Consider the following 11,245-nt stretch of genomic DNA (forward strand, 5'->3'; position numbering starts at 1 on the left):
AGGTCGTGGAACAGGCCAGAAGCAGAGCCAGGACTGGACCCCAGGAAGCAGAGCTGCCTCCCGCTGGTGCTAGCAGCCGCCTTTGTTTGGGATGGAGCTCAGAGATGAGCTCACCCTTCCCTGCTGCCAGAGGGGCCAGGACCTGAGGAAGCAACTGGGGGCGGCCTGGCCTCCTCATGCCAGCTTGCCCTGCCCCAGCAGAAGGCCAGCCCCAGGCTCTTGGCCAACCTTGCCCTGATCTCACCCATCCCCCTTCGCTGAAGGCACCGGTGGCATCAGCAGCGCGGCAGGCAGGCACGTGTGCCCCAGAGGGCTCTTCTTTCTCCCCAAGACCTTACCCAGGAAGGCCAGTCGCAATCCCTGGCCTCCTCTGGCCCTCGGGGGGCCCTCAGCCAGTGGGTGTAGGGCAAGTTGACCACTGACACTGGGGCCGGAGTGGGTGCAAGGAGTCCTGAGCACCTCCTGGGCTCCTAGCAGCCTCCCCTGCACTTCAAGGTGGCAGGAGCGGGCTGTGACATGCCTTGAAAGTGAAAGGGTTAGTCGCTCAGCAGTGTCCACCCCTTTGCGACCCCAGGCACTGTAGCCCACCAGGCTCCTCTGTCCATGGGATCTCCCAGGCAAGAATACTGGAGTGGGTTGCCATTCCCTCCTCCAGGGGAATCTTCCAAAGCCAGGGATCGAACCCACGTCTCCCACATTGCAGGCAGATTCTTTACCATCTGTTAGGGCTGGGCAATAGAGGCAGGGCTCAAGGGACATTCAACTGCCAGAGGTCGAGGCCAGCAGGAGTCTGTAACTGGACATATATGAGTCAGAACTGTTGATATGCCAGCCTGCTCAACTTCCTGCCCCTTGGATTTCTTTCCCAAAGCCAGGGCAACTTCATCCTCGAAAAATCAGGCCCTGCCCAGTCCCAGGCTTGATCAAGACACTCAGGGGAGTTGACTTTAAGAGGATCTGGTTTCTGGAACCCCAATGGCTTCATGCTTCATTTCTGGTCAATGGGCTTGTTCCGGGGACCAAGCTTCTGCCTTTTGAATGGTAACAACTGTTGTCACGTGTCTTTTCCTATCCAATCCTCTGACAGCCCTTCCGGGTAGATATATCTCCCCATTGTACAGATGAGGACACTGAGATTCAGGAGGTAGACCTTCTGGGCAAGTTCACAAAGCTGGGGGTGGGGCGGCAGGTAGAGCTGGAAATGAACAAGTCCTGTCCTGTTCTGGGGCCCAGCTCATGACCACTCTGCTGTGTTGCTGCCTCAGCTTCACACTGGGGATCCCACATCCCACTTTCAGCACATGGACCTTGTTGTTTGCACAGGCATCTGAGTCCCTGCGTTGATCTTGACCTCAGGACTGAGAGCGGCTGTGTGACCCAAGCCCCGCCTACCCCCGGGTCTCTGAAGATGACGGCCAGCCTGCCGCCCCAAGGACTCCCCTCTGCCCGTCCGCTCCCTCCTCCTGGCACAGGCCCTTTCTTACTTCCAGACAGACCCCTCTGATCTCCCCGCCTCTGGTCTAATCACCCACTGATCCTTCCTCCGACTGCGGCGTGATTACATCATGCCGCCACCCCCACTCCTGCTCAAACCCCCCGCGGACCAAGAAGCCAATCCGAATTCCTGCGCGGGCATCACAAGCCCTGCCCGCCAGCCGGCTGACCTCATCTCCCTCTGGCCCTCCCCTCCTGCTTTGTTCCAGGGCCAAGTAGAATGAAACTGCTTGTCCCTGGACCTTGTTTACAGGCGTTCCCTCTGCCAGGAAGGCCGCCCCCACCCCTCTTCCTCTCCTTCCCACTGAATCCATTCTCCTTTCTAACTTCTTATCTTTACAGGCTTACCTGAAGCTTCACCTCTGTGAAGCTCTCCCTTGAGCATCTTCCTTCCAAGTGTCAGTAACTTCTCCCTCCCCCCCAGAATCCTCACCTGACCCCTGGAGACAGCTATTGAAGCACCTGGAACACTAATTTCACTTATTTTCTTTTCTCTGGCCCTACCCCTGCCACTGTATGGAAAGTTCTGGAAGGCGGGGACATGTCTTGATTTCTCTGTATGGCCCAGTGTCTGGCACAGGGCCTGAGACAAAGTTTATGCTGGGTGTTGCTGAAGTAATGGGTTGACTGCCTCTGACACCTAAGTGGGCACCCTGGGCACCTCCCCATCTCGCCCTCTGCAGGGAATGACCTCTTCCTGGTGGCTGTGCATGAGCTGGGCCACGCGCTGGGCCTCGAGCACTCCAACGACCCCAGTGCCATCATGGCGCCCTTCTACCAGTACATGGAGACGCACAACTTCAAGCTGCCTCAGGACGATCTCCAGGGCATCCAGAAGATCTACGGTGTGTGGAGGGGAGAGGGGCCACCCTTCTCCCCTCGAGGCTGGGCTGTCACTGCCTGGGCGGAGGGGGAGGCTGGGGAGCACTGCGGTCTCTGACCACTGTCTGACCGTTAGAGACCTGTGGTGTCTTTGCTTAACCAGAGAGGGCAAGGCTCCCCACCTCCCTCCCTGAACACTTGGGACACCTAGGGGAGGGTCCAAGCTGCCACTGGGAGGGACAAAAGTGACGAGCGGGCCACCCATTCCCCCTCCTCCACTTACCTTCCCTCCACGCACCTCCCCTTACCTTCTGCAGTTCCCTTTCAAGGGGTCCCACCTCAAGCCAAGAGATTCACACGTACACTCAAGAAATGGTGGTGCAACAGGATGAGTATTATCACCAGAGCTTTTTGCTTAAACAAGAAAAAAAGAAACTAGGCTGATACCTGGATGAGATTTGAGGGGCCTGCTACCATGCCCCCCTCCATGCTCTGTTCACACTGGTGCAGGAAGTTCTTGTTCTTGTCCAGGCGGTTGAGACAGAAAGACCCGTTTATGAGAGCAGATGCATGTCCGTATAGTACGACCCCCACAGATCCCAGGATGTGAGGTGTGGAAGGAGGGCTCCGTCTGGGGCCGAGGACCTCACAGAGGAGGTAGCCTCACCCAAAGCCTGGAGGATGGGTAGGATCTCCATAGGTGAAGCCGTGGAGGACTGGACAGGTGGTGGGGACTGCAAGGTGTTTTGAAAATAAAATGGACTGTATTTGCTGAGAGTAGACATGGGGGTAAGGGGATGGATTATGCCAAGGTTTCTGGGTTTTATAATCACAGAGCAATGGGACTGACTCCTATCACTCAGAGATCTGGGCTGGGATATTGATTTGGGATCCTTGGTGTTCAATATGGTAGCCACTAGCCACATGTGGCTATTTAAATTCATATTAATTAGAATTAAATAAAATTAAAATTTCAGTTCCTCTGCCACGCTAATAGTCAGTCATTTCAAGTGCTCAACAGCCTCATGTGGCTAGAGGCTGCTATACAAGACAGTGCAGATACAGAACATTTATGTCATCACAGAACGTCCCATGGGACGGCTCTAACATCAAGGGTCTTTACAGCCGTGAACCTAGAAGAGATCACAGAGGGCAGTGATTCTCAACTTGGCCTCCCATTGGAATCATCTTGGGGCTTGAATTTTAAAAAATACTGTTACCCAGGCTTCGCCCCCAGAGATTGGATATTAACTGGTCTGGGGTGCCTTCTGAACATCAGGGTTTTCAGAGTTTTCCAGGTAATCCTAATCCTTGCAGCCCAAGTTGAGAAGCACCTAGGGACCAAAACAGAGAGATGAGAAGAGGGCCCACGGCTGTGCTGACCCGTAGAGCAGAGTAGACGAGGAAAGGCTGCCAGCAAAGGAGGCAAAGCCGGGACAGTCCACGGAGGCAGAAGGAAAACCAAGAGAGTGCAGGGTTCTGGAAGAGAAGAGTGTTTTAAGGAAAGCGTTTCTGTGATCTTGCTGGTCTGGCCTCAGACCAGCAACTTTGGCCTCACCTGAGAGCTTGAAGAAATGCAGAATGGCAGGCCCCCCCACCCAGATACTCTTGAATCCCAACCTGCATTTTTATCAAGACTCCTGGATGATTCATATGGATATCAAAGTTTGAGTCAAGTAACTGTCAGATTTGGCAACATGGAGGTCATGGGTGATCTTGACAGGAGTTTCCATGGGTCATGGAGCAGAGGCCGTACTGGAGCAGGGGGAAGAAAGAGGAGAGCAGGTGGGGAGGGAAGGGGACACTGAGGGACACCTGCTCTCTCGTAAGAGCAGAGAAGAAAGAGAAGATCTCAGCTTTGGGGGTGGGAAGATGAGCGTTCCCATTTAATGGCCGTTTTCATCTATTTTCTGAAAGATTGGGGCAGTAAACAGAGGGGAGGGGGGACAGGATAGGAGGCGGAAGTGTGACAGGCTTGTCTCACACTGCCTGGCGACACGGAGGCAACAGCAGTGGGGCACAGGGAACGGCTGCCCCCACCCTAAGGCGCAGCCCCTCTCTCCAGGACCCCCGGCCGAGCCCCTGGAGCCCACCAGGCCCCTCCCCACGCTGCCGGTGCGCAGGATCCACTCACCGTCAGAGAGGAAGCACGAGCGCCAGCCCAGGCCCCCGCGGCCACCCCTCGGGGACCGGCCAGCCACACCGGGCGCCAAACCCAACATCTGTGACGGCAACTTCAACACGGTGGCCCTCTTCCGGGGCGAGATGTTTGTGTTTAAGGTAGGACCTCAGTGCTCCCCTCCCACCCCTTCCCCCATGGGTGGGAGAGAGCGGCTGCTCTGGGATTAGGCCTTCTGGGGGGGCCCAGATGGATGGGAGCAAGTCCCGCAGCCAGGACACTGAGTCTCTTGCTGGCGCTGCTGGGTCAGTGGACTGTTTTCAAGAGGGAAGGGGGAAGATGGGTGAGTCTGCCCCTTCCCAGGGGTCAACGCTGGGGAAAGAGTGTTGGAGTCTGGCCTCTGTTCTGTGACTGAACAAGTCACGTCCATTGTCTGGATCTCGGTTTCTCCCCCTGAGAGCTGCGGGAGTCACTTGCTCTAACAAACAGTGTGTGCAGATCCCACGAGTCGTGCCTGTGACGACAGCAGCTTGGAGTAGGGGCTGGTGCAACCATGGCTGAGTCTGTCTCTGGTCCTGGCAGGGCCGAGAGGATGGTTCTGAGGTGCCCCTGACAGAAAGCTGGCCAGGTCACGTCCCTTGTCCTGCTCGGGTCTCTCTAGCCATGGGCTGACAGGGTGGTGGCCTGCTCCTGTGTTGCAGTTGGGTTGTCAGGGAAGCCAACTCTGGGACAGTGTTTGGGATGCAGGATTTTTTTTTTAAAGATTATTTTGATGTGGACCATTTAAAAGTCTTTGTTGGATTTGTTACAATATTGCTTCTGTTATGTTTTGGCCTTTTGGCCCCAAGGCACATGGGCTCCTATTTCCCCAGCCAGGGATCGAACCTGTGCCCTCTACATTGCAAGGCGAAGTCTTAACCACTTCTGCTAGGGTAATCCTGTGATGCAGGATTTTGACTAAGACGCACCTTTGGGACCCACATCTGTGGGAAGGAGGAGAGGGACGCCTGGCAGGGCAAGAGGAGAAGACATTAATGAGTAGCAACTAGGCCCACTAAAGGGACTTCCCTGGTGGCTCAGATGGTAAAGAATCTGCCTGCAATGCAGTACATTTGAGTTTGATCCCTGGGTCGGGACAATCCCCCTGGAGAAGGAAATGGCAACCCACTTCAGTATTCTTGCCTGGAGAATCCCATGGACAGAGGAGCCTGGTGGGCTTTAGTCCTTGGGATCGCAGAGACTATTGAGAAACAAACAATACTAATAGGCCCACCGCAGACCTGGCCACCCCCGCAGAGAGCTCTGGGACTAGAACGGCCCATCAGAGTCGTCCCACTTGGGCCCCAAATGGCTGGAACTTTATTCAGTCCCTGGACAAAGGAGGCCATGACCTTGGGGGAGTTGTCTGGAGCTGAGGCCATCCCCAGGGAGGCTAACAGGTGAAAACTGCCTGCTGACCACACTCCCAGCCCCCAGGACGAGAACCCCTCCACTGACGGGGGTCTGGGCAGTGTGTCTCCAGCACACTGGGGGATTGTGGAGGGCTGCCCCACCCCACGCCCCTTGTGGAGTCTCCCCAGCAAGCTTTGAGCTCTGACCAAGAATCAGGCAACAGAGGTCCACCCCAGTCCTGCTCTGACTGTGAGGCTCAAAGGAAGTTACTAGGCCTTCCTTAAGACTCTATCTCAGATCTACTTAACAGGAGTTGTGAAAGTCAAAATAAGGTTTAAAAAGCTGGGTGTGAAAGTGCTTTGTAAAACACCTAAAAAAAGCAAATCTTCTCTAGCTTTTGAACCATCTTTTATGTATCATGTTCGTTTTTCTGTACCCTTGGATCCTCGAGCTGAATGAGTCCTAAGCAAGTCTGGGTTTTATCATTCCCATTGACACATAAGAAAACTGAGGCCCTGGGAAGTCACAGGCCTCGCCCAGAGTGCCTACCAACCAGGACTGCAGTGGGACAAGGCACCAGTGTGCGGAGGAGGGCTTTTTTCCACACTTGGCCTGTTGAGCTACCATGTAATCAACACCAGCTATGTGCCCTGTACTGTTCTAAGCGCTTCACCTATAATCTCTCATCTTTCCCTTCATTATTACCTGGCTCATGAATGGCAAAGAATCTGCCTGCAACACGGGAGACCTGAGTTTGACCCCTGGGTTGGGAAGATCCCCTGGAGGAGGGCATGGCAACCCACTCCAGTATTTTTGCCTAGAGAATCCCATGGACAGAGGAGCCTGGTGGGCTACAGTCCACGGGGTCGCAAAGAGTCGGACACAACTGATGGACTAAGCCCAGCACAGTGCAGGTGAGGCTCTTCAAGTACTGAGCCCCAGGTCATGCACCTGTAAGAGGATGAATTCACAGCCAGGGCTTGGGGGAATTTCCACAGCTTGCTTCCCATGGTCCTTGCCCTGCTTGCCAGCTGGAGCCAGCCATAAGGCGGGCACTCTGCCCGGCATCAATGAGCGCCCCCTGCTGCCCAGCCTCGGGAAGGGCCCCTCTGGTGTCAGTAACTCTCCTCTGCCCTCCTGTGGTCAACCCAGGCACTGCACCATCCTTTCCAGCTCCTCCACGCTGCCTCCTTTTTCCCCCTAGGCCTGTCCGTCAGGTCTGTCTTGCGACCCCCTGGGCAACAAGAGCCATTGGATGCCTTATTGAAGAGAGGTGATGAGCATCCTGGCTTCAGCATTGGGCTCCGAAATTTAGATGCAGTAAATGGACAGACTTCATGGAGGCTTGCAAGGGGGGCGACCAGGGGAAGTTGTTGGGTTGTTGGGGCCCGAGTCCCAGGGCTGAGATCACTGGATTCAAAGGCTATGCCTCTTTCTTTCCTCATCGTAACCCCCAGGATCGCTGGTTCTGGCGCCTGCGCAATAACCGGGTGCAGGAGGGCTACCCCATGCAGATCGAGCAGTTCTGGAAGGGCCTGCCTGCCCGCATAGACGCAGCCTATGAAAGGGCGGATGGAAGATTTGTCTTCTTCAAAGGTAACATGGTCTGTGCAGAGGGGTGGGACAGTTCCCTTCCCTTTTCGGGACGCTCTTTCTCTACCTTTGAAGAGGCAAGACAGGTCTGAGGGGGTGCGGGGGGTGAGGGTGGATCTCCTGCAAGAGCCTTTCTAGCCCTAACACTGACATCAGACAGGACGGACCCCTGTCAGGGAGTGACCGCTGAGGGTTTCTATGTGCCAGAGTTGGTGGGGTGACAAGCCTCACCCACACAGGGTAGAGGATGGTGGACAACTGAAGGGCATCCATGCTCCACAGAAGACCACCGCATGAGCTCTATAACAGCCTGGAGGGAGGGGGGCGCACAGGCTGGAGAGGTAAGGGAATGCGGGAGGGGAGCTAGTTGTCCGGCTCACCCAGCTTGTGCTGGGTTGTTTCACTTCGGTTATCTTGACTTGGCCAGGCCTCAGAAGGATAAGATACAGATAGTGAGAAGCGAGGGAAGCATTCCAAGGGAAAGGAAGAGCAGGGCCAAAGGAGTAGTTCAAGTCCTTTAGAAAACCCACAGGATGGCCATGGAGTGCCACGTGAGAGCCATGCGGGGAAAGGTAGTTTAGGGGAGAGTCCTGAGAGCCCTGGTTGCCCACCCAGACTGTGGTCTCGATCCATTAGGTCAGTGCTGGCATTCACTCTTCGTCTGTGAGCAGCAGAGAGCCAGAGGGCAGGTGGCAGTCAGGGCAGAGGTGAGAGGCCATTTCTGGAGTTGAGGATGTTGCTGGAGTTGAGGAGGGCGATGTCTCTAAGGCTTGTGCCAGGAGGAGCAGTGAGGTCAGGAGATGGAAAAGTCCTTGCAAGAGGCTGAGTGCTGAGAGGAGGAGGAAAGAGGACCAAGGATGCCACCTTCTTGGGGACGCTGCAGGGCAGAGAGGTGGTGAGGGAGCCCTCACAGTGGAGATGAGGAACTCTGGAAGCAGACCTGGAAATTCCCAGAGGTCGGTGGGCAATCAGGGTCTCGGGCCTGGGGCCAGGTCCACTGGGAGAGCGGCCATGGGCCACAGCCTCAGAGCTGGGTGTCACTGGTGGAAGTACTTGTGTGTGTGTAAAGCCAGGAGAGACTGAGGTCACCCAGAAAGGAGCAAGGAGCGAGTCACATGAAACGAAAAGAGGGTGGGGCACAGAGGCGGGGCAGCGTGAGGCAAGCTGCCCAGGACCTGACACTAGATTCCGGCTTCTTGCCCTCTAAGCTCTGCCTGGGCCTAGGGGCCCCAGCCTCCCCCGCCACAGGGATCAAGCTGGCCTAGGGCTGTTTCCCCTTGACACTGGCTTCATGAATGACTTTGGTCCCAATAGATGATGGGCAAGTGGATCTAACCACAATCTCCGGCATTGAATGACTGAGGAAAGCTAATCCTGGGCTCCTCTTGGCCACAGGTGACAAGTACTGGGTGTTTAAGGAGGTGACAGTGGAGCCTGGGTACCCCCACAGCCTGGGAGAGCTGGGCAGCTGTCTGCCCCGAGAAGGCATTGACACAGCTCTGCGCTGGGAACCTGTGGGCAAGACCTACTTTTTCAAAGGCGAGCGGTACTGGCGCTACAGCGAGGAGCGGCGGGCCACGGACCCTGGCTACCCCAAGCCCATCACCGTGTGGAAGGGCATCCCCCAGGCTCCCCAAGGGGCATTCATCAGCAAGGAAGGATGTACGTAAGAGCCCGGCCCAGTTTGGGGGGATCTGGTTTAGTGTAGGTCTCGCCGGGGCCTGCCCGTGGGAGGCGTACTCTCACGGTATCCAGGTTTGAGAAATACCACCTGGTGACAAAGACAACTGCCTCATATCGACCCACAGTCACAGTCACTTAATCTTAACAGCTGCCAAGTCAGTTTCTCATCTGTGGGCATCATTCACAACTGAGAGGCTTTCATAGACTGACTTCATTCCCTCAGGCAGCATTTCTCAAGCAGAGGTCCTCAGGAGTACTCTAGGAGTGCTTTGAGTTATCAGATCTGAAATGATGGATGTGGTGATCCAAAGGGCTTTTTCACAGGGCTTGAAGATAACAGAGAGAAGCTTTTTTTTTTTTTTAAACGTATGAGATATTTTCTAAGCTTCTCCTGGGTGGCAGGCTGACTCAGAGCCTCTCTCCCCACTAGACTAGAAGCTTATCAAGAAGAAGGACTGAGGGAATGCCATGGTAGTCCAGTGGCTAGGGCTCTGTACTTCAATGCTGAAGGCCTGGGTTCAATCCCTGGTTGGGGTACTCAGACCCCCACAAGCTGTACAGCACAACCAAAAAGAAGAGGGGCTGGGACTTGCCAGATGCCGAGCACGTATCCATGAATGTTTGTTGAATTCATCTCCATCGATCTGGTCAAAAGCAGACTCTGGAGCCAACCTGGCTGGTTTCATATCCCACCCCCACTACTCAATATGAGTTTGGGCATAGCACTTAAGTCTCTTCATCTATAAAATGGGGATAATAATGGTCCCTACTTCACAGAGCTTTGTGAGGATGAACATAAATTACGTAGAGCAGTTGGCCTGTGCCACGTAAGTTTCAGCTGTTATCATTATCGTCATCCTATTTAGGATGTTTTAGTTTTTATGGAATGACAGGCATTCATTCACTCCACAGTAACTACTGAGAGCCAGGTTGTGTGGGAGGGCTGGAGATGGAGCTTGGAATGAGATGTGCATCGCATCTCTGGCTCCCAGCCTAGAGGCAAATAGACAAGTACGGTGGCAACAAAGGCAGTAAGGGAAGGCACTTGGGAGAGAGCATCTGAGCAGAGGGCCCTGTGAGAGGCGGTTGTCAGGAAGGGCTCTCCAAGGAGACGTCTCTGGTAAGAAAGCCAGGGGCTAACAGGGGAGCTGCTATTTGGTGGCTCTCCTGTGTCACTGATGCTTTACACACGTGGCCTTACTCTTTGGGGGAGCCTCAGAGACAGGTGACATCAGGAACCTTAGCCAATGAAAGTCCCAGCCAGGGTGAGGAGCCGGCCAATGGGAGAACGTGAGTTGCTCTCCATCAGGACTGGCTTGGGCAATACGGCTGCTGCAGGGAGCCTTGTGGTGGCTGCCAAGCCCTGCTGCCTCTTTGCCTTCCATCCCGTCCCCCAGCAGGGTCCCAGCGACCCTGCAATCTGTGTTGTGAAGTCATGTGTGCCAAGCCCCCAAAAAGGCATGGTAATTACCAAGAGGTGGTGTCCACTGTCGACAAGAGAATTCTGGCTCCTTGTCTCCCTTGGCTCAGGCAGGAGTGGGTGCAGCCCTGGAGCTAGCTGTGGAGGCAGCGCTGTACAAGCTCTGAGTAGGGGGTTGCATCTGACCCATGTTGGGGTGGGGGGCAAGAGGGGGTATTGGCATAGTACAACAGGGCTGAGAAGGGTCCTTGTCTAGGAAACACTAAATGAACTCACCAGTTCCACCTAAAGCCCCTCAGCGGCTTCCCAGCACCTCTGAGAGGACAGGGTGGGCTGGTCTGGGTCTGGGTGCCTCTGCAGCTGGGCAGGTCATACTCCCTGACCAGCCACACCCTCTGCGGGGTGTGCCGGGCACTCCAGGTATTCCAGCACGCTGTCCCCACCGCCGCATGCGCCCACCCCCACCTTCAGAGCTGCTCGTGGGCTCCTCTTGAGTGGGAGGCGCCCCCTCCTCCACACTGCCACAGCCTCTTGCCTCTTCCTGCTGGCCCAGAGCGGGTGCAGGGAGTGTCTGGGATGGTGATGCTGGGCCGTGTTTCTGCAGATTACACGTACTTCTATAAGGGCCGGGACTACTGGAAGTTTGACAACCAGAAGCTGAGCGTGGAGCCAGGCTACCCGCGCAACATCCTGCGGGACTGGATGGGCTGCAACCAGAAGGA

General features: G+C 55.4%; 1 protein-coding gene across 1 annotated transcript in view; it reads left to right on the forward strand.

The window, feature by feature from the left end:
- Nucleotides 1-11,245, forward strand: part of MMP24 (matrix metallopeptidase 24 (membrane-inserted)) — a 53,769-nt gene that overhangs the window by 42,334 nt on the left and 190 nt on the right. The window contains exons 6-10 of the mRNA XM_010855014.1: nt 2,178-2,339; nt 4,382-4,596; nt 7,285-7,423; nt 8,816-9,082; nt 11,128-11,240. Coding sequence (XP_010853316.1) covers nt 2,178-2,339; nt 4,382-4,596; nt 7,285-7,423; nt 8,816-9,082; nt 11,128-11,240 — 896 coding nt within the window. The remainder of the gene's footprint in view (nt 1-2,177; nt 2,340-4,381; nt 4,597-7,284; nt 7,424-8,815; nt 9,083-11,127; nt 11,241-11,245) is intronic.

Source organism: Bison bison, unplaced genomic scaffold (assembly GCF_000754665.1).
Source record: "Bison bison bison isolate TAMUID 2011002044 unplaced genomic scaffold, Bison_UMD1.0 scf7180017864352, whole genome shotgun sequence".
NCBI lineage: Eukaryota > Metazoa > Chordata > Mammalia > Artiodactyla > Bovidae > Bison > Bison bison.